This window comes from Perissodus microlepis, chromosome 5 (genome assembly GCF_051167445.1).
Source record: "Perissodus microlepis isolate ML-2025 ecotype Zambia chromosome 5, ASM5116744v1, whole genome shotgun sequence".
Taxonomy (NCBI): Eukaryota; Metazoa; Chordata; class Actinopteri; order Cichliformes; family Cichlidae; genus Perissodus; species Perissodus microlepis.
The window spans coordinates 30,082,704-30,109,678 of record NC_140465.1 but is presented as its reverse complement, the minus strand read 5'-3'; the positions used below and the strand labels follow the sequence as shown (position 1 = coordinate 30,109,678).

Genomic DNA, 26,975 nt, shown 5'->3' with positions numbered 1-26,975 from the left:
TGCTGTTTGAAATGTTTATTTACATCAAGCTCACACAATTTTCATATTGATGTCATTTTATGACAGCAGTGTCATTATAATGTAAATATCCTGTCAGTTCATATATTTTCTCATTTTAGTTTTATTCTGGGGTCTTCTACAAACACCTACTATACAAGCCAAAGATCCTTGCATCTAAAAATCTGTTAAGACACAAGTAAGTTGTTTCATCACCTTCAGACTAATAGCAACTAATCTAATAACAATCAGTGCTGTGCAGAGATAAAAACTGTATATAGTTTTCACAGTTATATTTCAGTATTTTATTTCATTACTGCTATACCCTTGAAATCAAAATAGACACATGTTGGTAACTTTTATTTAAGCAATTTTTGCAGGCCTAAGGCTTTATTGTTACTTTGACTTTAGATGATGTTTTTTTTGAATTTGTGAATCAAATAAGGAAGGCATTACTAGCATAATTTAAAAAACAACAACAAAGGTTTCATTCATGACAGTTCTCACTTAACTGCAAACAATGTGGCATTATCATGAGCTTGATTTATGCTGGCATTATAAAGGAAGTCTGCCATCTTCGGTGTGTCCAATTATTCTGTGAAGAAAAGGTAAAGCAAAAATAAACACATTCTGGAAAGAACCTGTTCGAAACTGGTGAGAGCAGCCTGAAGTGAGCGTTTTGCCCACAGGAATTATTTTTCCTTTATTATTTAAAACATGAGATGATTTACATCATACTAGTATATACATCTGATATACTGATACATATATATATATATATATACACTCATTATGACAGCAAATGAGGAAAGGCATAAAATGTCTCTTTGAAAGGCTTACCTCTGACTGTGAGTTTAGTTGCAGACTCTGCCCTTCCCAAAGAGTTTTCTGCAACAACCTTGTACTCCCCGGTGTCTTTCGCGCCAACCCTCAATATGAGCAGAGAGCATACTCCACAGGTGTTGGAGATTAGGTAGTTAGTGTTTGTATTCAGACTGACACTGTCGCGGAGCCATGTGACATGAGGTGTTGGATCCCCTTTTATAGCACAAGTCATATAGCATTCATACCCTTCAGGAGCTGTGTGGGTTTTCAGTGGGACAATGAACTTGGGAGGACACAGCAGATTGCACGTCTTTGATTCTGGCATTTTCACAGTGAACTTTTCTGGAAGAAAGGAAACATGCAATGCATTCTAATTGTATTCATCTAACATTAGAAAATGTGTCAATACTGTCTTGATGATGTCGCTACAACAGAATTATTAGAAAATGAAAGGAGATACTAGTCCTGTTCGTGTACTAGAGTTTGTCATAATCATACAGCAAAGCAAAAGGGAAACAAGGTTAAAACTCTAAAGTTTCAAATATCAGTGGATAAGTCATAAAAACAAATACAGATAAATACAACAATGCATACCCATTGTCCACATTATATATATACATGGCCTTATAACATCAGTGTCAGCGCAAGTTAAGTAAAATAGATAGGGTCACAGACAGTTAAACTTTATTTTGTAGCTAAAGAGTCATTTAGTTGTTAATATTTAATACTAGATTTTCTTAAAGCTGTACTCTTCAAACTAACATGTCTTCCAAAAGGACAAGCATAACCATGTGCATACCTTTTTTGGCAGGAATCAGCCACTTGGGCGATTCAGAGGGTTTGGAGGAGCCCATGTCGTTCTTTGCATAGACTCTGAACTGGTATTCTCGTCCTGGCATTATGTTACATGCTGTGAATCTGTTGTTGAAGATTCGATCTGCAATGGTGTTCCATGTTCTTTTGCTTGAATCACGCTTGGTCACCATGTAGTGCAGCCTGTCATCACGTTTCTCATCTGGAGATGCTGTCCATGAAATAGTCACAGTACCATGCACATTTTCATCTAACTCCACAGGACCTGGAGGCTTGGGCTCATCTGGAGTTAAAAAGAAAGTTTAGTTTTTTCTTTTGTCCACAGCATATGAAATGGAAGTTTTACAATAAATACAAGATTATACCAAACACACCTGTGACTCTAATTTCAATGCTGATTGTTTCTTGCCCAACAATGTTCTTGACAATGATTGTATAGACTCCAGTATCTGAGCGCTCAGCAGAAGGAATGAGAATCTGGGATGTACCCTCTGCATTACTGATGGTCACTTTTTTAGACACTGGCACGCCATCTTTTAGCCAGATTACATCTGGCCAAGGAGAGGCCTAGAAAGAATACAAAGATGTAATTTTCTTAGTTTGTAAGAAGATAAAATAAGATCCCTATATGTCTGTTGTCACAAATATAGTAATCAAGTTATTACCTCAAAGTTAATGTTGAATCGTGCTGAATTTCCTGCTCTCACCACCATAAAACTCTTAATTTTGGCATCAGTGAATCGGGGCCTCACTATGTAAACGGCAGGATGAAAGTTTGTCAGAACAAAATTTAATATTGGGTGAAAGTTACAGGAAGACAAATCTCGCAAGTAGGCTTTGGTGGTAATAATTTGGCACAGAAGAAGATATTTATACATGGAGCAATTCAAATGTACCATGAGCAGTGGAGACACTGGATGCATTGATGCTCAAGGAAACTACCTCAGATTTTAATCTGGTATGTATTGCCAAATATTGTGGTTGTACCTTTTATGCTGGTTATTAGATTTCTGAAGTATGCAAAATTCTGGTAATTACAAGTAATTGAAACTATATACTTAACTTGAGTCAAGCATTGCTTAGTGGAAACAAAACAAAGAATAATTACTGAATTTATCATTATTATGTTGCTTTGTAATCATGACATTAAATATAACATTTGGAAATTTTCTCACCAGGAGGAGGCATAGAGATATGGTAGTTATCCAGTTCCTGTGGCTCTCCATGGCCTCCTTCATTGATAGCAATGACTCTTACCCAGTACATAGCCATTGACTTCATGCCTTTTACTGTATAAGACGTCATGGTTATTGCATTCAAATTACAGCGATCCCACTCTGTGTTTTCTGCAAGCCTGATCTCCACAAAATATCCCTTTGCTTCATCTTCAACCCCCTCAATGTCCTTGGGTTTTGTCCAAGACAAGGACATGGTTGTGTAAGTGGAATCTGTCACTTTGAAGTCACTGACTTTACCAGGAGGTTCTGTAAAATATGATTCAAAGACAAACATTATTTTTTACACAAAGCTAAATATAGTCTAAAAATGCCAACCGTATCAGTTTCCACCTACTTTTAGGGTCTCTGGCAAACACGAATTCTGAAGGGGAGCTGAATTCACCGGCTCCAGAGTTATTGATCGCAGACACACGGAATTCATACTCCATGCCCTCAACTACATCTTTCACAGCAAATTGCTTCCCTGTAAGGGAAAAATTTGAATTGCAGCAATAAATCATTAGGACATCACTGTTGTGCTGTCAAGTTATTCTAACATAAACAAACAGAAACTGGCTGTGAATAAGAAACCTCTAATCATCTCATTGGGTGGATTGACAGGGCCCCATAAGTTGCTGCCCTTCTTGCGTTTTTCAAGGTTGTATCCCAGAATACTGGTTCCTCCAGTATCAGCAGGGGGAGACCAGGAGAGAGTGATACAGTCTTTGAAGGCACTGACAACCTTGGGTGCTGATGGAGGTCCAGGGTATGCTGTATACAGAAAAGAGTGGGATTAGTATGTTTTTCATTTATATTTTTTTTGTCTAAAGGTTCATTAAAAAAAGGTTGTCTACTTTTGAGGAACTCTGAGAATGACACAAAAGCTGAACAATAACTTTATTTCATTAGAACCCATAGTGGTCAGTTGGAATTAAAATATATTCTTTGCATTCTCTTCAGTTATTTAGCTACCTTAAATTAGAAGTCTTGCCACATGAGAAATTAGCACAGCAAAATGTTTCCATTCATTTTCTTGAAATGTACACAGCTAGATTTATTACATTGTTAATGAAAGCTTCTGCCTGACTTTTAGTTGTCAGTTTTTTTTTCCTAATTCAACAAAGATTTGAATAGAAAAAAAATGTATATGTGAAAATGAAAATAAGGTTGTTCAATTTATTGTCATAGAAGTAAGTTTGCATAGTTTATTTAAAATAAAATAAACAGTGAATGTCCTATCTCGCAGCTGTCTGCAGACCATTCCCATTTTCAATTTGTGAAAATTGAGGAAAGTCAATTTTATGGTGAAGCACAGGAGGAAAAACACAAAAAACAAGTACCTGAGTTTTTCAATAAAAGGTTTTCTTTTTTTACCTGTAAGATTTGCCTTTTGGATGTTGATGACCAGATCATTAATACAGTGGTATTTTGAGAAGATGGCATTTAAATAATTGTTATCTTAGTTCACCTTTTGTACCAGCTTGAATGTCCTCTGTTTCCATCAGTTCACTGATGCCCATTTCAGTCTCCACTCTGAGGCGATAGCAATACCTTCGGCCATGGTCTACATCCGTGTCCCTGTACTTGGCCTCAGGACCAATTGGCCCCAACTTCTTCCAGGTGTTACGGCCGACTTGTTGTCGTTCAAGGATATAGTTTAATATCTTGCAGCCACCACTGTCTTTTGGGGGTCTCCACTTGAATTCAACTGCAGAGGAGGAGGCTTCAACAATCTCTAAAGGTCCCATTGGAGGAGTAGGTTTATCTGTTTGAAGAGAAAGTACCATACAGAATATTCATCTGTGCAGAACCAAGATTTTTAAGTGTATTAAATCCAGTATCTTATGCAAAAGCTCTATACACACACCCAGTACAACAAGTTGGCTGAGAGCCTCCATAGTGCCAAACTCATTTTTGAGTTTAAATTTGATTTCACCACTATCTTTACGCTGAAGCTTCAATAGCAGTAGACGGCTAGACCCCTCTGAATGCTCTATCTTGATGTTTGCCTCCTCCGAAAGCTCTTCACCCTCACGGTACCACTGAATTTTTATAGGTTCCCGTCCAATAAAAGCCAAGTTGAACGTAGCTTTGTGTCCTTTTTTCACAGTGACAGGAGTTTTGAATGCTTCCAGATCTTCAGCATTAAATCGTGGTGGATCTAGAATGAGTCATAAAAAAACAAAAACATATTTCAAGCACTGTTATGCTTTGTGGATGATCTGATATCCTCGTGTCGGTGTTGTTCCCACATCATCATAATAAATGTTGTTCCAGGGTCAACATTGCAAGTGACCAATGACAATGTTGTGACATCCCTCTTTTGTGTCTTTGAAAAATACTGCTTTAAAAAAATCTACTTCACTTGCGAGAAGAGAAACCGCTTCTGTCCGCCCATCCAGGAACTTGAATTCTTTGCATTTCAGGATACTTTTCTTTAATAAACGGTAAGCATTATACATATTGCCCTTACAGAGGCGGTTTCTCTTCTCGCAAGTGAAGTAGATTTTTTGAAGGCGTTTGCTTTTTTCGAGGTCGCGGATGACGTCAGGAGAAGGTGATTGGTCACTTGCAATGTTGAACCTGGAACAGCATTATTTATGATGACGAGGGAACAACACCAACACGAGGATATCAGATCGTCCTATGCTTTGTAGTTACTGTATGTACAATAAATAAACTTATTTTGCACTGCTCTTAAAAATTATTTTTCATCATGAACTAAACACACTGCTTAATGAATGATGCAAACCTTGTGAGCAAGAAAATAGCTATTGCAATACTAATGTTTTTACCTTCAACAGCAATCTCAGCCTCTGTCTTACGCCCGTCTGCTTCAAATTTATATTTCCCTGCAAATTCTTCTGTGACTTTATGAATTTTCAGTCTGTGAAATGTTCCATCCTTTGAAATAGTTAACCCCTCAGATGATTTAATCTGGAATAATAACAAAATAAAAATGCAGACATAAGTGTACAAATTAGGTTTTGACTGATAGTGAAAATTGTTTTCTTTAAAAAATAACTTTCACTGAACTAACACAGGCAATCCCTCAACATGTTTGTACTGTCTGCTCATATTGCTCATATTAAATCATGTTGTGCTTTTTAAAGAACCTATTTTAACATTTCGATGCATTCTCAATCATCCAGGAAAGTAAATCTCCAAAAAGTTGATTCTGTTCATCTGGACGTAGCATTTTGTGGGAGAAATGTTTCGTCACTCATCCAAGTGACTTCTTCAGTCTCAGCTGACTGCAGGTTTCCCCAATCTTATAAACATACATTTGCATAATGACTGAAACCAGCCCACTGAAGGAACAATGGGCTGGGAGGTCAGTTCCTTAATCTTAATTATGCAAATTCTCATGACCATTGATCAACAACCACTGACCAAAGACCACTGATCAATGGCCATGAGTACCATTCACAGAGAGTTGGGGAATGGCTGCAATCACAGCATTTTAAGATGGCGAAAGATGTACCCTTAGGCCCCCTCCTCGATTCAGAGATGGTCTTTCCCTTTTCACGTAAATGGCCTCCTTGACTCCACCCTCAAACCAGCGCTCCTCCCTGTCCAAGATGTGTACATCCTCATTCTTGAAAGAGTGTCCACTGGCCTGTAGGTGTGAATAGACTGCAGAGTCCTGGCCTGACGAGGTAGCTCTTCTGTGTTGTGCCATCCGCTTCGCCAGAGGTTGTTTGGTTTCCCCGATGTATAAATCCTGGCAATCCTCCTGGCACTTAACAGCGTACACTATGTTACTCTGTTTGTGTCGGGGGACCCGATCCTTGGGGTGGACCCGTTTTTGGCGCAGCGTGTTTAAAAGTGTTTAAAAGCCACAGAGACCCGGTGTTTAGAAAAAATGTGTCTCAACTGCTCCACTCTTTCAAGGATGAGGATGTACACATCTTGGACAGGGAGGAACGCTGGTTTGAGCGTGGAGTCAAGGAGGCCATTTACGTGAAAAGGGAAAGACCATCTCTGAATCGAGGAGGGGGCCTAAGGGTACATCTTTCGCCATCTTACAATGCTGTGATTGCAGCCATTCCCCAACTCTCTGTGAATGGTACTCATGGCCATTGATCAGTGGTCTTTGATCAGTGGGTTTTGGTCAGTGGTTGTTGGTCAATGGTCATGAGAATTTGCATAATTAAGATTAAGGAATTGACCTCCCAGCCCACTGTTCCTTCAGTGGGCTGGTTTCAGTCATTATGCAAATGTACTGTTTATAAGATTGGGGAAACCTGCAGTAAGCTGAGACTGAAGAAGTCACTTGGATGAGTGACGAAACGTTTCTCCCACAAAACGCTACGTCCAGATGAACAGAATTAACTTTTTGGAGAGACTATTTTAACATTGCACTCAGCAACAAACAAATCCTAACAAAAAAGTAACTTCAAGGGTCAAATTGCATTATATTTCTTCATGTCAATATACAGTGTTGTGGGACTCGAGTTTGAGACCCCTGATATAGCGCTTTGTTCTATAATAATATCTGCCTGTCATCCATGGCCGAAATACAATGTCTTTAGATAGTGGGGTGAAGCCAGAGTACCCAGAGGAAGCCCATGCAGATAAAGTCTAAATGCAACATGAACAGATTTAAGACCATGAGCTTACCTCTTCTCCATCTTTGTACCAGACTCCCACACAGTCTTCACTGCTCACTTTACACTCCAGCTCTGCCGCTTCTCCAATAATGGCTTTGCAGTCAGAAAGCCCAGCATGAAAGTGAACTCCTGGGTCTGAAGATTTATCAAACATTAAGTTAGTAATTGCAAATACAGTTTATCTTTTATTTCATTTTTGTAATTGTACATTTACAGTTTTAGTGATTTGAAGATTTCCATTCATGTATGCAGGAATGCAATTGTGGACATACTTACCTATTTTATTTTTTACTTATGAAAAATAAGTTTTTATGACAGAAATTTCAGATTTGTAGTAGCTGTTTAATCCAAGTTGGTAAATGATGCAATAAGAGTGGGTTTTTTGGGGAAAAAAATGACTTGATGAAGATCTTTTTATTTCTTTTAATTTGTAGCTTGTCTCGCATGGCATTGGTCTTCGTCAGCTCAAGCCAACTCTTGGCACAGCTCAGGAATGTCTTCACAGAGTCGTCCATTTGTCTCTGTTCACTTAATTAGTCTTGGAAAAAAGAAAGATTTACTATTAAGATGTCCCACTTGGGATTCGCCTTCTTGGTCAGTGAAGGAGTATGTCATTTTTGCTGGCATAAATTCAGCATCAAGTGAAATATGGAAAAAAAAAAACCACACCCATGAATCTGGTTTAGTACATAGTCATCCTCCAAGGTCTGCCCAAGTTGTCTTCCATCTTCCAGTTATGTAAGAGTGCAACTGCACAAAGTATTTAAGTGACCAGTTAAAAAAAATAAATGACTCCAAAGCACTGATTCATCCTGAATTAACTTTTAAAATGAAAGGCAAGATTGTTAACACAGAAAGCACACAAAGCACAGATGCATAAAAATCACATACACACACCACACCCAACCTTCAAATACATACAAAGACACATGTAGACGCAAATAAACAAATTGTTGGCAGCTAATCCACTTGTAGGTCAAAAAAATAAAATTAAAATTATATAAGTAATGGTGTTCTGTTACCTAAAAAATATGTGAAGTAGTTTTAACAATTCTGGGACAATTAAGCTAAAAACCATTAGTGTATCAAATTTAATTGATGTTTCCTAAATAAATGCATGCTCAAAGTTAAATCCACTTGTCCTGACCTGTAATCATTGTAGGAGGTAATGTCCAATTAGACATTAAATCTGCTCTTCTTCTTAATGATCACACACTACTATTAAGTCCCAAGCCACTGGAAATGTCATCAGCTCATCATATGACTTCCAGTGAGATTGCTTCCCATGCAGCAGTTAATATAGCACCTGTAATCTTACCACCAAGTGTCTCGTCAAACAGTCAGCCTTGCTGTGCACTGCCTGAACGTTTGCCAGCTGCTGCTGGCTCATCATCATCTGCACCCTCACCATTTTCAGGAGATTCATCACTGCCTGCTGATGGTCCAGTGCCATTATCACCATTGGTATCTCTTGCTTCTCAGTTTTTTGCTTTTCAAGTTTAAGGGACATCACCATAAATACCATCAGTCCAGTATTTCTCATTTGCTGTTGGTTAAGCCTTACAAATAACATTGATAAAGTCAGTAATAATAACAAATATTTACATAGATAATAAAAACAAACAGCAATCGGTACAACAGAGTGGTGGAAAAGGTGATCTCTAACTTGGATAGTATTTCTTGGTATATGTGAAAAATAAATAGATGAAATAACCAAAAGCAGTAATACATGTGATAAAAGTGCTGATCCTTTTTAAATTTTCTAGTGCTTCAAAAAGTGGGCAGTTCATGATTAGATATGTGGAGTTGTTTGGGTTTTAATAATCTTTCCTATTTGCCTACTAATAGAAGACCTCAAATGATTCAAACATGACATTTATACAGCATAAAAACAAACATGAAAGCACAATACACATAAAACACAAATACAGATGACTTTCCATATATGTGAAAGCTTTAAAAGAGAGTTTAAAATGTAAAAAAACATATATGCTAGTTTTCAAGACAAGACACAAAAACAAAGAAAAGCAGGCATAATATACAACAGTTTTTTTTCTAATTTATTAGCTAGAGGTTTTCATTGTTTCTGGACTGAAAACCATGTGACCTGTAAATACATGGTTACACTTACAGATTACTCATTAAATGACATTATATTTGAATGTTGGATTGTCAAGAAGCAGTAAACTTAACCCTTTAGTTTGTTTAACATCCCAGTGTTCTCTTACTTACTGAGGTTTAACAAGACACTTCTGGAATTTGTTATTATTATTATTATTTTTAATCCACTTCGTGGGGCTTAATTTTGCAGTTGACATAGCAGAGTACTGAAAAACTTTGTAAGATATCAGCTACTGCTTACGCACCTGCATCTAAACTGAAGTATTTAGAATTCCCTACAGGTGTAATGATAGCGATTTTCATTCCCAATGACTTATTTGTCAGTAAACTACAGCATGCAGCCTTTACGTTGCTTACCAATAAAAGGTTCTTCAAATGCCACATTTACCTTTTTTCAGCGTTTTTCTTTTTCAGAGGAAACCACAAGTCTCCACGTTGATTTGTGGTTTCCTCATCATTTATATTTCTAATTATTTTTATAGCACTTTTATACAGAATAGACTGCTAGTAATATTAACAGTGTAAATGAAAAGTTGTGTAATACAATACAAATTAAATAAATTGAAAGAGAATAAAAATGGTCAACTCTTTTTTTTATTATATAATTCTGTGTGTAGTGCAGTACAGTATTAACAACTTACCTATTACTGTATCTGGAACCAGAGGACCAGCTCTCACACGTTTTCTGCGTTTTCCTCCTTTACCTCCCCCCTCTCCTCCTATACCCCCTTCTCCTCCCTCTCCTCCTTCTCCTTCCTCTCCTCCTCCTCCTACACATCCTTCTTCTCCCCACTCCCCCTCAAATTCTTCATCAGAATCTTCAAATGAATCATATTCATCTTCTCCTTCACCGCCACCGACTCCTACTCCAGCTGCACCTTGAGCTCCACCTTTTCCAATGGCTGCAGCTCCATGTCCACCTTCTTGTCCACCAGCACTGGCACCACCATCAACTCCAGTGCCTGCACCCCCTGCACTTCCTGCACCCCCTGCACCAATACCACTGGTACCACCAGCACCTGCAACTGCAGCAGCACCACCAGGACCACCTGTCCCGCCAGCACCAGCTGCACCGCCAACACCAGCAGCACCCCCGGCACCAACAGTTCCATCAGCACCACCAGCACCGGCAGCCCCACCAACACCAGCAGCACCCCCGGCACCAACAGTTCCAGCAGCACCACCAGCACCGGCAGCCCCACCAACACCAGCAGCACCCTCGGCACCAACAGTTCCATCAGCAGAGGCCGCGCCACTTCCAGCAGCGGCTCCTTTTTTCGTACTTTTCCTCGGAGCTCCGTCTTTACCAGCTGCTGCCCTTTTAGCTCTTGCAGCAGCCTTAGCTTTAGCTTTGGCTTCAGCAGCTGCCTTTTTAGCTGCTTCTTCATCCTCTTGGGCTGCTGCTCCAGCGGCTTCTTTCTCGGCTTGGGCTTTCTTTGCAAGTTCCAGTTTTTCTTCCAATTCTTTCTGATATTTTTCTTGCTGCTCCTTTGCTATTTTCAACAGCTCCTCTTCGTTGCTACCTCCAGCCATGGTGGTTTTCCGAGCCACCTTTTTGCCCTTACTTGCAGGATCTTTGTCAGCTATGAAAAACATATCAGATATATTTGTAACTTGCAGCTGGTTTTGGAAAATTTTTTGGAATATTACATTTTTTAATGTGAATTTTGTGATTTTTTTTTTAAATTAGATAGATAGATATATCTATATATAGATAGATAGATAGATAGATATATCTATGTATAGATAGATATAGATATATCTAGATATATCTATCTATCTATATCTATATATAGATAGATATATCTAGATATATCTATCTATCTATATCTATATATAGATATATCTATCTATATAGATATATATATACATATGTGTGTGTGTGTGTACATAATTCTCACCTTCAACTATAAGCCAAGCGTTGCAAGATTTTATTCCTGCCACAGCAGCATAGATACCGGCATCCAAAGGCATGCAGTCCCGCACAATCAATTTGTGGATGAGCTTATCCTCAGATATAGTAATTTCATGTTTTTCACTATTTGACAGCAGAGCACTTTTACCATACCATTTGATCTCGTTCATGGGTGCAGATAGGACACATTGAAAGAGGGCGTCCTCTCGTTCTTCTGCCTTGACTTCTTGTATTTTGACAGCAAATTCGACTGGAGTTACTGAAAGGTTTTAAAAAGACACAAAAGAATCAGAGAAAAATGTATTTAACAGCACTCAATCCATTATCTAAACTGCTTACCCTGTTCAAGAACTCTTTCATCAGAGCTGCCTGAACTTAATGAGTTACATTAATTTAAGCTATAAGTACATTTCAATCAAATGGAAAAACACGATTTATGGTTAACAATTGTATAAGTAACAATAAAAGAAGCTGAATAGACCTAAACCTTATCTAATCTTAATCCCTGGATTAAAGACAGACCTTTAAAATCAGTGGAGAACACATTGACACCCTCAACATCCACTGAGTAGAGTCCAGCATCTTCTACTCCTAGTTTTTTGATTTTGAATATGTATTTTTTGCCAACTTGTTTCAAACTATGTTTCTGCTCATCAGCCTCATCTTTGGAAAATGGAACCATGACACCATCCTGCAGAATTTAAAGATGTATTAACATTTTGATAATACGTTTAAAAAGAAAGAAGCAAGACAAAACGTAATGAGCAGTTAATTTCTTACCTTGTACAGGTACATTTTACTGGTGGGATCCTTGAGGTCCATATCCAACTCAATTGTTGCATAATCATCATCTTTGACCTCAATAGGCTTTAAACTGCTGATATGTGTGACAAACTATGGCAGAGATATATCAAAAATTATAAAAAATAGTCAAGCGACAGTATACAATACAGCAAATTTAAAGAAAACAAAATAGGCCTCTCTGAATAAAAGCAGTTTTGTTGGAGAGGCTTTTGATTAAATAAAACAATGCCAGAGTTCTGTACCTCTGCGACCTCCTCTTCTCGTTCTTTTTTCATTTCATTAAGTTTCTTTAGCATGCCACGGAAGTTTGTGATACCATAGTCAGCACAGATACGCTCATAGTCTTTCTTGTCTGCACTGAGCAGAATTTCCCAGACCTTCTCCTCTGACTCCATTGGCTTCTGCTCACGTGTTCCATCTGGATTACTGTATTGACAAGCACCATTAAGTTAGAATTCACAGCTGTAAAGAATACAAAAAGTAAGAATAGTTCACAAGCTATAAAAAAGCTCACCGTTTTTTTAGTGTCTTTCTGAAGTCAACTATATCTGAGGAACCATAAAAAAAACAAACTTAAAAAACAAATCTGTCAGTCAATATAGAAATATCATAAATGTGGGAGGCTCTGACCAGAGGAGGCTCTAGTAACTAAACCACAGCATAGCTTCATAATGGCAAGCGTCTGGGGGCTGAGGTTAATATTTTCAGAAAAAGAGTCACTGATGTCTTAAGTGGCAGTGCACAGTGAAACTGTGCTGATGTGACAGACAGATTTTTCCAAATAATTCAAATCACTAAGTAAAATGTCAGCTTGCAATTAAAATTAATGGGCAAATTGTGTAGGAGAAAAAGTGAACCACTCTATACTAAATAGTGGTAGATTTAAAGAAAGCCCATCAATATCCATTTAACTTATCTTGCCAAGTTCCCTAAATGTCTTCTGTAAAATCTAATAGATGTTTTCTGAATTACATTTATAGTTTGGTTGTAATGCAGTTTGCTTATTTTCTAGAAAATGTTTCAGAAGCGCTGTAATGCATAACTTGTCCTGGCCTGATAACAACCAATTCAATTCAATTTTATTTATACAGTGCCAAATCACAACAACAGTTGCCTCAAGGCCCTTTATATAGTAAGGTACACCCTACAACAGGGGTGGGCAACTCCAGACCTCGAGTGCCTGCAGGTTTTAGATGTGTCCTTGATCCAACACAGCTGATTCAAATTGCTTAATTACCTCCTCTGTCTTGAAGTTCTCGAGAGGCCTGGTAATAAACGAATCATTTGATTCAGGTGTGTTGACCCAGGGTGAGATCTAAAACCTGCAGGACCCCTGCCCTACAATAATACATACAGAGAAAAACCCAACAATCATATGACCCTCTATTGCAGGGGTAGGCAACTCCAGGCCTCGAGTGCCGGTGTCCTGCAGGTTTTAGATCCCACCCTGGGTTAACACACCTGAATCAAATGATTAGTTCATTACCAGACCTCTGGAGAACTTCAAGAAATGCTGAGGAGTCATTTAGCCCTTTAAATCAGCTGTGATGGATCATGGACACATCTAAAACCTCCAGGACACTGGCACTTGAGCCCTGGAGTTGCCTACCCCTGCTCTATTGAGCAAGCACTTTGGCGACAGTGGGAAGAAAAAAAACTCCCTTTTAACAGGAAGAACCATTTAGTGAAGGAAGCACTAAATGCTTCTAAGAAAACATTTCAAGGTCATACAACACCAAGTGTTTATGAGCTCTTACCTTCGACTTGTGCCTTTTGGAGTTCTTTGGTCTTGGAAAATCCAACTGTGAACAGTAAAACATAGTTATTTATTTATTAGTTTTGTTTTTAATTCATCATAAAGATACCAGTTGCTCATGAAGATATGTAATTCAGCTTTAACACATCTGAAAGAGACAGTATTTCAGAGAATAAAAGTCTTACCTTCAATAACATTTAAAACAACAGTGCAAACAGCCCTTCCATATTCATTTGTTGCAAAACACTTGTAGGTGTCAGCATCTTCTGGAGAAACTTTAGGGAACTAATGAAGCACAGAGCTGATGTCATTTTTATTATGTTTGACTGCATATTAAGTGTTGTTATTTATTTCAGCTCACAATCACTTGTACCTTGAAAGTGCTATTGTGGAGCTTACCTCAATGGTGTGTTCGTGGGTTGCCTCATCATATTTTTGTAGGCACACAGAAGGATGAAAAAGTATTTCTCCATTTGCTCTACTCCATGTCACAGTAGGGGTTGGGGTTCCTACTATTATGGCTTTAAAGAATGCAAATTTACCTATAATAGAAAAAGTTGAAGATTGTTTAGTATTGAAAAAATAACTTAATAAATGGAAATGTTCCAGATACAAATGTTACAGAACATGTTAATACATTAAATTAAGAAATTCTAAAATGATTTCTGTTGCCACTGCCACTGAGTATGCAGAAATGATAGGTTTGAGGCTTTTCCTAGTTTTCTTCATTTTTATGATATTTATTTCAACCCAATATTACAGGTGATGTTTGGCCATAATGCACAACACCATGTCTGGCAAAATCCAAACAAGGCATTTCAGCATAAACGCCTCATACAAACTGGCAAGCATGGTGGTGTAGGGATGATGATTTGGTCTTGTTTTGCAACCACAGGTCCTGGGCATCTTGTAGTTACTGACAGTGACATAGTGTAGTATGTCATGTGTTTTTATTCAACTAAAAAAAACAAAACCCTCCCAGTACATAAAACCGCAGTGGTCAATAGCATTCAGTAACCCAGATAAGAACACGCAGTACCCCTTTTCTTCAAAACTGGATTAAGAGCTTCTCAAAAACCTGATCACAAACATGATCACATGCATCTAAAAAGTTTCACTCACTGGAATTTATCTTTGTCATCTGTTTAATAGATACTTTTGTTAGTGACTTCAGTTTAATTACATCACCAGAACAATTAGGACTTCCCAGTATTTCTCAGTAATACTTGTGTAGGTTTAAGGTGTAGGTCAGTGTGCAGCACATTTTTTTGTATTGCATTGTGAAGCATTTGAGACATGACATGAGACTTACCCTCTTGAATAGTTAGAGCAATCGGTTTGCGGGTGAAATCTGGAGTTGTCATCCCCTCTGGAAGCTCCTCCATAAACTGTGTTATCATGACACCAGGCACTTTTGACTTCTTCCTGATGCCTAACCAAATCAAGGCATATTAGGCAATTAGGCAACCCTAATATTTCAAAGCAGACCAGACATATACAAATTTGTGTGATCCAGACTGAGGATAATAGATCACTTAAAATGTTAAAAAAGCAACTCTATAAGTCTAAAAAAAAGTCATATTTTGATCGAAAAAATAACCAGCACATTTAAAGAAATTAAAAACCCAGACCAGAAAAAAGGAAAGAGGTCAGGGTCAATTGCAAACACAGTCACATTCTGACATATGAATCAAGTATGTGTGAAGAGAGTGCATATTCTGATGTTAAAATGCCACAATACACGCTCAAATTTCAACTGCTGCATGACAAAATGGCTAAGAAAAGCTGCATTTTATAAGATTATCTACCATTATTTTCTTTACAAACTGCAAGTGCTTATTCTAAGTGAAGGAATAATACTTTAACAGTCAGCTTATTTGGGAATGAAATATGTCAGCTATCAGCTGGGATAGTTTGATATTGCTGAAGGTTTGTTGAACTTGCTCCCACAGTTTATCCAATTCCTAGTGCTGTTTAAGTAGGATAAAAGCCACTTACATAGAGAAAGGTGAACAATCATAAACCGTTACTTACAATGAATGTATAACTGAGATATTTAATTAGGTTTTTTAAGTAACTTTGTGAAAGAAGACAGAGTTGCCTATAACAATTTAACAAACCTATGGGCATTTGAAGTAGTTGTAGTAGTGATTGTGTAGTGTTTAGTGATATTAGCATGTGCCATATTTATGGGCTTGAGTCTCAGACAAATATTTGTGTGAGTCTCAAACCCAGTAAGATCATAGTTGGTGCTATTATAATAATAAAATCAGTCTTTTAGCATAAAATCAGCACTTTGGTCATGTGGAATAGGTTATGCTTGTGATTAAGAGTTTTTTCTTCTCAGTCTATTTCAATTTATTGCATACATACTCTTAAAAAACACATTTGTAATTTACTAAAACACTTACAGCTTTAGTTGTATTATTCTCAGCACAGTTTATTCTAAATTTGTGAGTACCAGAAAAGATAAAACTGAACAAAAAGGTCGAGGTTGCTCATGCATTCTGTATTTTAAAGTATGTGTCAACAGAATCAGACATGGATCTACATCCATGTGCTGTACTATTAGAGTATTCATATGAACTAACCCTCAGCAATATCGAAGACTTCATCACTGATTGCTGTTCACAAGGATAAAGCTGGCTCAGGGATCCCTGGTCTTTAATTATTTTCACCTTGCATGAAAGACCTGCAATAGGCAGAATATTAGCTACAAAATATTTATATTTTTATTAAAGATTGTGAGAGCAGAATGCTCCACCCAGCATTTTGCAGTCTGAAGCACACTGTTAAATTAGTTAGTTAAATTAAATAAGTTAAATTGCTTGCCGCAGGAGTTACTGAATAGTATACATGGTTTGTATGCTGCATGGTGGTGATAACGTTACACTGGTGTTGCTGCTGTTAGCAAGCTGGATGTTCACACTGTGGAATTTTTAGGATGATGCAACAATAAAAACAACATGTGTGCATGAAAATGTTGATCAGCTTGATTAGAATGACATGAAAGCCAAGCATTGATATCATAGGTCAATTTGCAGATAACATTTAAAAATAATTAGCATAAATGTGGTACGAAAAGGTTTAATTCAGTTCTGTCATTCTGAAGTAGATTGAACAAGACTTATGTTCTTGATTAAAAACAGGGTCTTTTGTAAGTCGAAGCACCCATCGCGCCTTTTGAGTGAAAGATAGGCTATAGGCTAATTGCTAACTGCAACGACAATACATCATTCAAGTGGAACAGTGAAGTGCAAGTACGAAAGCCAAGGGGGTTGTCACATGATTGGGAAGGCATTGTGGGCATTGTAGGCATTCTGGGCTCAGCCAAACAGAGCCAGCGGATTTCGTTACGCGGGCATTTTGCCGTAACACGGGCAGAAATATTGCTGTTAAGTTCCTTTGTAACTTGAATTTTTCGTTAAATGGGGTATTCGTAAGTCGGGGTTCCACTGTATATTATATCTGAGTTGTCTTACATTACTTTTCTCAACATCACATCCCTGATATCTTGTTTTTTTTTTAACTTAAATGATTGCTGTCACTGAAAATTTGCACTACCGTCGCAGTGGAAGTGTCCCTGTTTTGTTTGAGTTGTCTACCAAACACAGATGCGACAGAAGAAATTTTACTTTTGTGTGTTTTTTGCATCTTCATCACTTGCAATGAACCTCTTTTTGGAATGAATTAGTAATAATGATAATTACTGTACCATCTGTTCTTAGAGTCTTTGTCCCTCAGTGTTTTCTTAAAAGCTGGCAAACAAACTCATAAAAGAGATTCCACTTCATTTTTTTTTAAACAAAATCTACTTAAGTAGTTATACCCTGCACACTTACACCCTGCAAATGAATGCAGGAGGATAATGCATTTATCTTGTTAATGTCTTTCTCCTTTTACCTTGTTTCTTTTTTCTCTTTTTTTAAATGAATATTTTTCCCTTTTTGTGTCTTTGTGTCTCATAAGGCTCTTGTTATTTGAATGACGTTTTATACACTTTGCTTTCCTCAGCAAACAACTGTACAAAAGAATGAATGATATGAATGAATAATGAGTCTATTCAGGTAGACTGTCAAAACCTGCTCACTCTCCAGTTTGTTCTTATTTTTGTCAGATGTTTGTGTTCTCAACAGTACAGTTTCAACCTTTTCGTCAGATTAGACTGACAGGACTGAATAATGTATTTTCTTTTTCATTTGTAGATAAGTAGTGCTGAACTGTTTTTATTTGATACTGTCCTACTGTAGTTAAACTCTATAGTGCGTTTTTTGTTTATGTTTATTTTTTTAAAACCTCAACTAATAAAAACCCTGGAAAATGCTCTCTAATCCTCCAAATTATTTGTTAATTTATTGTTAAATCCCCCTGTGTCTCACAGGAAAATGGGTTTGCATACGTTTTATCTTGTGAAAAAGCTCTGATGAAAAAACATTTTGGTTTATTTTTGTTTAATTTGCAGGGTAGAGACGTTTAAAGATGTTTAACTACACATTTAATCTCTTAGATATCTTAAAATAAGATAAAGAAGTGCAATTTCAATAGCACATCTCAGTGTTTCTTTTTACTGAAAACTATTTTGAAATGTAATTGTTTATTTATTATTTAACTACTTTGGTGTAGCATGACTGGCTGTGGGGGAGGTCTTTATCATCAGGAAAAGCTGTAAAACATATAAAAATACAGTTAAAGGCCCACAAATGTTGGCCTGCTTCATATTTTCTAAAGCTGTCCAGCGGGCCGATTTGACAGGCCAATTCTCACACCTCTGATCTGAAGACTGAGTCATTAATGTCTGGTTTCACATGCAAAATAAGTACAAATAAATATGTGCAACTTTAAATGCAACTATGAGAAAGGATTTGTTGTGCTATTATTGGATTAATTAAGATGTCATACTAGAGGTTATAGGAAGATTGAGTGAGTATGATTGTAGTACAACTGAGTACACTTTGAAAATTGGATTTAATTTAGTGTAAAATTGGTGTTGTTAGTAGGGTTGCATTTATACTATATTACATGACATCACCACGACATCACTAAAACATCACTAAATTCTGCAGCAGAATAAGTTACTCATTGTGCTTATCGATGTAAAACTTAGCTGTTAGCTGTTAGCTGTTTTGGTACCGCAAAGTTTCTTAAAAGTCAGGGTCAGAGTTGGTCAGGTCTGCTGAGTAGAACAGGCCACTAAACGCCATTGCACTAGTCGCAGTGTATAAATTGTGAGATTTGCGGTAAAATATGAGTTTTATTTTTATTTATTTATTTTATACCTTAGACCGAGTAATGATATAATACATTATAGGCCCAAAAGTCCCAGGCCACTTACATATTTACACCTATTGGAGCTACTTGGCCATAGGAAACCATGCCGTCAGTCTCCTGTTGCACAGTTTTTGTGCTGAAGTTAACACCAGAGGAGGTTTGTAAATCTACATCTTTACATGGTCTATAGCAGAGCTGAAGAAATTTCATGAACTCTTTTGTTACAGTGTTGTGCCATACAGTATTACAGTAGGTCTTTCTCTTCCACTCTTTGTAAAGGTGGACTGCAGGTGCATGATTTTATATTCCTCTAGCAATGGGATTAAAACTCTTAAATTCAAAGGTAGATTGAAGGTTTTTACCCAATGCTTTTGTCTGTCGTGTATAAGACATTAAATGATACTGAGAATTGTCATTTTAGCTGGTTACCTTGACATTTCGCAGTTGAGCAGGAATACAAAGGTCAAAATATTTAAGAGGGTACAGAATGGTCCAAATTAAAGGAAAGTACTCAGATATAATTTACTGGTAATCTTTCTACTTATACCAAATGCACGCCATTTGCAGTTTAAAAATAATTACAATGTAATTATGTTAAAGCTTGATGAAATTTGCACTTTTTAAGGGTCCTTAGAAAGTGCAAAAATCTATCTAATGTGACAGGGTGGCAAGTTGCATTAGATAGATTTTAGGAGACATTATGCCATTCCTGTAGAGCAAGTTCACTTATTTAGACTGAACTGTGCCAGCATATTGTACAAGGTTACTTTGCATTTGAATACATCTTTAAAAGTGGCATTTTTTTCTTGAAATTACAAGCTACAGTCAACAGATGGCAATCAACCGCAGTGCCCTCTAGCAACAGCCTGCAGACACTATTCATATGAGGGGTTTGAAAATGTCACAATGAAATGCATCTGTTGTGACACTGAAAGTCATATCATCCATTCTGGATGACACCTTTCAATGAATGATGAAGATCATATCATACATGCAACTCACCCATCATGGAATCATGCATTTACAAAGATGAATCGTTCAGGTAATTCGATTTTTTTGTTTTGTTTTTTGTCTTTCGCTCGCATACCTTTGTCGTCTGGGTGAACTCCCTCAGAACCGCCGACTTAACACGCAATGTGAAAGTGGGAGAGGGAACAGGACAGGTAAATATTAATCCTGACAAAAGCACCATGTTGGGTTGGAACTTCGACAGGATTATAACATATAATAGACATAAAACACCACAATATACAGTATATACCCAGGAATCGAAAGCGCAAACAGACAGACTTGAGCAGACCCGAATATTTAGAGACACATTGCACATCAAATTATTAGTTGCAGACAAAAAATAAGACAGAGGTTAGCAATGTGTTGTTACAGCAAGCATGTAAATGCTGTACTGTACAACTGATGATTAGACATAGCTTCACACTTTCTTACGCATTTTCTCATGGTAGACATCTCAGGATGTTTCCTGTGCAGTGCTTGAGAGAAATTATGTATAAATAGAAAAGCAATTTGTGGAAAGATGATTTCAGATAAGCCTTCATTTTGTCTTCTATCAAACAGAGACACAATTTCATTTTCAGCTCCCTCTTTATTTGTGGCAGCTTCAAGTGTGTGTTGAATTAATCTTCGATGATCTTGTTTTGATCTTCCATGTCCCCAATGGTTGCATTGCCAGCATTGCTTCTCAGATGAATCCTGAGTATTCTTTGTCTTTGGTCATGAAAAAATCTTTTTTAAACATGATGAGAGCTTGTTTGCATCTTCTCTTGTGTTGTCAGTGATGCCGCTGATCATTTCTTTGATCGATATCTTCATTCAAGTGGAGAAGCTAGTGACCGAAAAATGGCTTCTCTTCTTAGGCAGAAAAAAAAGAAGAAAAATAGCATCTGTTTTCTCATTGCCACACAAAATCTCGATATCTTGCAGGGATCTTGTATCAACTTCTTCCACTGAAGAAAATAAGCAGCTGTATTGTTTATCTTCTTTTTAAGTTGTTGGTGATGGCCTTCATATTACACATTTTATTGTAATTTTATTCTTTAAGTACCATTTGGCATGTCATTTTTACCTGTTGCTTTCTTGTCTTAATTATTCTTGAATGCAGTGTCACACAGCTCTTTAGTTTTAATAAAGTTTAGTTGATTGCTGTCTGTGAGAAGGATCCTGTTCTTGTGTGTCACTGCAATAATAGAACGTACAGGGTGACAAGGCTGCAATACCAACCGTTGACTGGCTTCTTTACTTACCCGCCTGCCCAGTGGCAGTCTGATCGGTCACCTTTGACTTCTTCGACATCTTGGTTTTCTCTTGAGCTCTGCTGATTCAGAAGGCTCTGCATTAAAAGACAGAATAGGAAATCTAAAATGTACTGTACAAGTGTGGCTCAAATCAAATCCCTGATATAAGACATTTGTGTCAGAGTTTGAGGTGTTAGTCTTTTAATTTTGGGATTGTTTTATTTTTGAAAATGTAAGCAGACGCCATTTAAAAGTTTTCATAGAGTAATGTAGTGCTTTTGAAGCAGACTGCTCTAATTACTTTTCCAGTGGCACAACGTCATTTACAGTGAATGTCAGACTTAACATGGGATTATTCTGTGTCTCAGGATTCCTTTGCATACATTTGTTAATTAACCGAGGTGCTCAATGAAACCTCATATAAACATGGAGAAGATTTGGAATTAGATTGAAACTTGTGCATGTGTACCACCGTGTCAAATCACCTTTTTTTTTAGCTGCGTAAGTGTTTGAAAGCTGAAGAGATGAAGCTATAAAGGAAAATTGTTTTTCCATCTTGACTGAAATATTGTTTCAGATGCTCAAAAGTTAAGTTTCTTTGTTGTTTTGGGGTTGGTTTTTTTTTAGAACATCAGGTGCAACACAACACTTGACAAATTAGCATTCGTCACAGTTATAAAAGGTCATGCATATGGATTTATGCCATTACTATTTTTTGTTCTTGTAAAATTTGAACCAAAGAGTCATGTTAACACGTCTTAACTTCCTCATTGGACAGAGATTTACAGTGGGTGTGGTTACTTATGCGTAAATAATATTATTGTCATTACTTTGTAGCTCAACATGGATTTTTAGAAGATAACGTTGATGTGAAGAGGTAAGTCTTGTTCACATATATATGTATATATATATATATATATGTGTTTGTATATATGTTACCCCTGGTTCAGGATGTGTTTGAACAGTTTATAGTGTTTAAAACACGTTTTAGTTCCTGTGTCACACTCTACTAATGAAGAAACAGCCATAACCAAAATGCTCATGACTTTGAAGTGTTGCTCATGTAATTCTTAAATTTATGCTTGCTTTGTTATCCTGCTTGTTCAATGTTGGTCTTACAGAAATTCAGGCATTCAGAAAGCATGTGTGCTTGAACCTTTATGAACTCCTCTAATCATTTGAAGGTTGTTAGGCTGGGTGAATTGAAAGCTGGTGTGTGGTGGATATGGGTGATCTATTGAAATGATCTTTTGAGAGACTGACATGTCCACACTCAGCTAATCTGTGCCCATGCACTCATTCAAGTAGCTAGGAATGAGTAATAAATATTGAAATTAATGCTGAAATGTATTTTTATATATATATATATATATATATATATTGGACAATTTGGATGTCAAATAGTCTCCACATTAACATCTCCACAAATAACTGTTTTATTTATAGTTGTGCACATGCTCTAGCATATGTTAAAAAGGTTCTGGGCTCCAGCAGTGATCTTGGCACTTGGTCTGTCTTGAGAATGAACAACACATATGGTAAAGGGAAAACAGCACGCAAAAGGAGACATCTTGCAAAAGGCAACGCTCTCATCTTCTCTTCCACTGAATAGTTGTTACTGTGCTAGCTCTTATCATTTACTGTTTTGCTGCGGCTTGCATCTGTTTTTTTTACATTTTGACTTGTGGGGGAGGGAATATTCTAGACATGTTTTTATTATCAATGCATTCCAGAATAAATCTGTCTTAGTCACTGTCCCAGAGATTCACGGATTTGTGCTGCAGGCTGCATTTCATTAAATGTTGTTACTTAAAAAAAAAAAAAAAAAAAAAAAAACACGCTTCAAAAAATCATTACATATAACCAGTATGTAGGCAGGCTGGCTGTCACTGCAGGCAAGATAACAAGCCACCACGGCTGAAATTAGAGATGGACTATCTGAAATGCTGGGCCACTGCTACAGAAAAGTATTGGTTGTTGTTGCCTCATATGTTTTCCTGTATACTTCACTAATGTACTTATTCATTATTATGTTCTTCATTTTAATTAAAAGTGGAAAAAATAGCACTGATATATTTATGACTGTTTTTTTATTATGTAATGAAATCTATGTATTTCTTTTGCTTACAATACTGAAATGATCTCTTTCTATGTTACCAACATGAAATGGAGTCTCAAACATATAGAAATTTGTAAAGAAGACTCTTGAGAAACTTGAGAAACAGCAGACAACTAGACTGCACCCAATACGTAGGAGCGCATGTGACACCTACTGCAGATGACTGCACCGCTGACTACATATTCTGGAAATGGCATCTGGTAGCTTCTCAAATGTCCCTCACTGCACTTTTCTACACATCACTGATTGCAGCTGAGTGCACAAGATGCACAGCTGAAGTCACTTTCTAACACAAAACTGAGTCTGATGACATGTCTTTTAGTGTCCAAGTGTTAATGGTACTATTTGAGCCTCCCAGTGGATTTGTTTATATGTTCGGTTGATAAATGCTATTCAAAACATGTAAGAAATACTTAGCCTACATGTAATGTGTATGTTGTAATGAGTCTGCTGGTCTTTGTCTATTTAAGCTACTAACTGGACTGAATACAGCATTTTGCTTTGTTTTTTCAATCTTTAAATGCAAGAGAGATGCACCGTATGTGCTCAGTGTTAGGAGGATTTGTACATTGTGAACTGTAGCCCTGTGAATTCATTTAATGTAAAAAGAAATCCAGTTCTCTGCCAAAATACAACCCACTCCCTCTATGCAGCTTCTTGAATCTTAGGTCACATATTGATTTGATACCTCCTTCTAAACTTAGTCATCACGCAACAACCTCACAGCTCTGACCATACTGCTATGATGAGCTTCCCAGATTTAAAGCTATGAAATTCAAACTGAGAAGCCTACATGCCTTGCTTAAGTGATTTCATGCAGCAACATCAATTCTGTCCTCTTTGTAATTAAATCATGTCCTGTAAGTTTTAATGTATATCTGAATTATTAATATGATAGCAAACCTTGCATGCACTGTAATTTTAGAAACTGAAATCAGATACCACATTTGTGACTTATATGCACTTTTAAGCTTCAAGCTCAGTCTTTGGATAGGAAAATAGAAACATCTCTTCATGTCTCATGCATTTACACATTAGCTTTTTTATTGCAACCTTAAGCACCTGTTTACAAAGTACTGACATCTTTCTGATATAAACAGTGATGGTAGACATTGTATTTATGCAGATTGCGCTCCCAGCTGCAGACTTACAGAGGATAGGCTTTTGCAATTCATTTCTACATTTACTTATCCAGCCTTCATTTTTGAGGGCCACCTACCTGCTCTCAGTCCTCTTAGCACTCTTCCCTTTCAGACAGCAGTCTGGTCACACTGTGCCTTCTCCTAATTTTTTCAGTGTAATAGATCCTTCCAGCAGTGTGCAAGTCTGAGCTCAATGCTCCTCTACTGCCCGGACCCAGTGACTGCCAAAAGCTGTTTAGGCTTTTTTGTATTAGTCGTGACCCCAAAGACATTGGAGGTTGAGTGGGTGGTGAAGTAGGGAGGTAATGTGAAGGGGTGGGGGGGTGGCAGCAGGTTGAACACCTATTAAAGAATTTTTTTTTGTTAATCCAGTTTCTCTTTTTGTTTTGAAACCTGAATCTTTCCCTCTCTTTCTGTCTCTTTCTAAAATGTGTGTTTATACAACCAGCATATAAAATGATGGACAAAAAATTAATCGTCATACCATTCAACACAATTTAATTATAAACTAAACCCAAATATCACCTGGAAAGGGACGTTGCAAAACATTAAACAAAACTACACATTTTCAGTGCAGAGATGATGTCCTGTCATCCAGTGCATTATAACTTCATAACCTAACTTTGGCATTCATCAGAAGCAATCCATTCTTGACTGCTGGGACATAATAATTATCACCCTGTCAACTTTTATTAACAAAATAGGGAGTAGCTAAATGGCTAATATTGATGTGGCAACTGGAGTAGAAATACGTATTCATGATCATCTTAAATGGGTAAAGTATGATATCCAAAGAAGGTTGTTTTCAAAATCTTCATAGCAGATTGGCACATTAGAGTTGATAAGCATCATCATGTAATATCTAACAACAGGTTTGCCATTAATGTGTTGTTGTTTTTTTTCTATCCTATTTAGGCCAAGTTTAAAGGCTGCAGCTATAAATGCTTTTGTATCATGTCTTTTAATACACACTAGGATATTGCAGACTGAATGTCATGTTTAGAGTTGTGGTATTATTTTAAGATTTGCTCTAGAACTTGCCAGACACTGTCTACAGAGGATTAAATAAAGAGATGATGTGTATTGTAGGTGTGTCATATTGTCCCCTCCCATTGGGTGTTCTGCCAATCACCAGGCAGCTGTTGAAACTTGCTCATGGGTGTTGACGAGTGTTAGTAACTGCAACAAAAACATCCTTACCGGAAATACATACATACTAATACCATAAAGAATTTAATGATTTAAAAAAATTCTAATATTCAAAAGTAGTTACGCCAAAAAAATTTAACACATGACAATATTTCCTTAAGCTTCCTGCCTTGACAGCAAACTTTGACTAAAAATAACTAAAGGTCTCCAGGCAAAATATACTAATATATAGGCCCACCACTATTTAACTTATGCTTAAGTAAATATATAGTTCATTGTAAAAATAAGAGAAAACCTATTCCAGAAAATAATTCCACTACAGAATAATCCTGCATGAGGATTTAATTTGTCATAGAGTGAGGGAGCAGTAACTTACTTGTTTCTACATATTCTACATACAACCATAAACACTTAATAAACATACATACATTTGCATCAGATACTTAAGAGGTTTATGCGTTCACTCACATGGAAAAATGATACCACCGGCATAATTTATTGGCTGAGGTTAGACATGTCACTGGGTCAGGTCGAGGTCTGGAAAGGTCTGATGAAGACCACAAAAACTGCCTCTTGCTGTTTTTGGATGCTGTCAGCCAGCAAAAACAGTATTAGTTAATAGCAGTAGGCTCTTTCAGAAAACAAATTATGCACCTTGCGACAGTGCAAAAAATGTTCAGAATTGATTTGAGGAATATGACACTATGACATTCAACAGATGTGGTGTCAATGCTCTTATGGAGCCACTTTTGCCTTCTGTTCCTTTGAAACTATTTTGACAAGTTAGAAAACAAAAAATTATTTACTGTTATATTACACTGGATAGGATAATTCCCGGAGAAAGAAAGTCACGACAAAAGAACATCAGACATTAGCAGCCTGCTACGACTTTGAATCACCTGGGAATTTCTCGGAGTGCATCTTCTCATATGTACTAATATCAGTGATTCTAACTTTGGGCCCTGCAGTTTTATGACTCTGTGCCAG

At 37.1% G+C, this 26,975-nt stretch overlaps 1 protein-coding gene across 1 annotated transcript; it reads right to left on the bottom strand.

Moving 5' to 3' along the window:
* On the bottom strand, window positions 1–25,087 carry igfn1.1 (immunoglobulin like and fibronectin type III domain containing 1, tandem duplicate 1). Its single transcript, XM_084929281.1, has 25 exons — window positions 24,917–25,087; window positions 21,588–21,673; window positions 20,417–20,452; window positions 15,374–15,493; window positions 14,461–14,603; window positions 14,247–14,346; window positions 14,063–14,107; window positions 12,820–12,853; window positions 12,548–12,731; window positions 12,282–12,395; window positions 12,024–12,192; window positions 11,488–11,760; window positions 10,228–11,169; window positions 7,476–7,600; window positions 5,648–5,789; window positions 4,720–5,013; window positions 4,321–4,617; window positions 3,444–3,623; window positions 3,208–3,336; window positions 2,811–3,119; window positions 2,301–2,386; window positions 2,010–2,202; window positions 1,622–1,918; window positions 838–1,164; window positions 1–592 (listed from the first exon to the last, which is right to left on the bottom strand). Exons 2-25 carry the CDS (start codon window positions 21,634–21,636, stop codon window positions 588–590), a joined length of 4,593 nt encoding a protein of 1,530 aa, XP_084785407.1. The 5' UTR covers window positions 21,637–21,673; window positions 24,917–25,087; the 3' UTR covers window positions 1–587.
* Window positions 25,088–26,975: the final 1,888 nt, after the last annotated feature.

Coding starts and splice junctions, on each gene's coding strand:
- igfn1.1 (XM_084929281.1), bottom strand. CDS start 21,636: ATGTCGAAGAAGTCAAAGGTGACCGATCAGACTGCCACTGGGCAGGCG. Junction 7,601..10,227: donor GGTTCCAGATACAGTAATAG/GTAAGTTGTTAA, acceptor ATAAATCTTCAG/ACCCAGGAGTTCACTTTCAT. Junction 5,790..7,475: donor GGTACAAAGATGGAGAAGAG/GTAAGCTCATGG, acceptor TTATTATTCCAG/ATTAAATCATCTGAGGGGTT.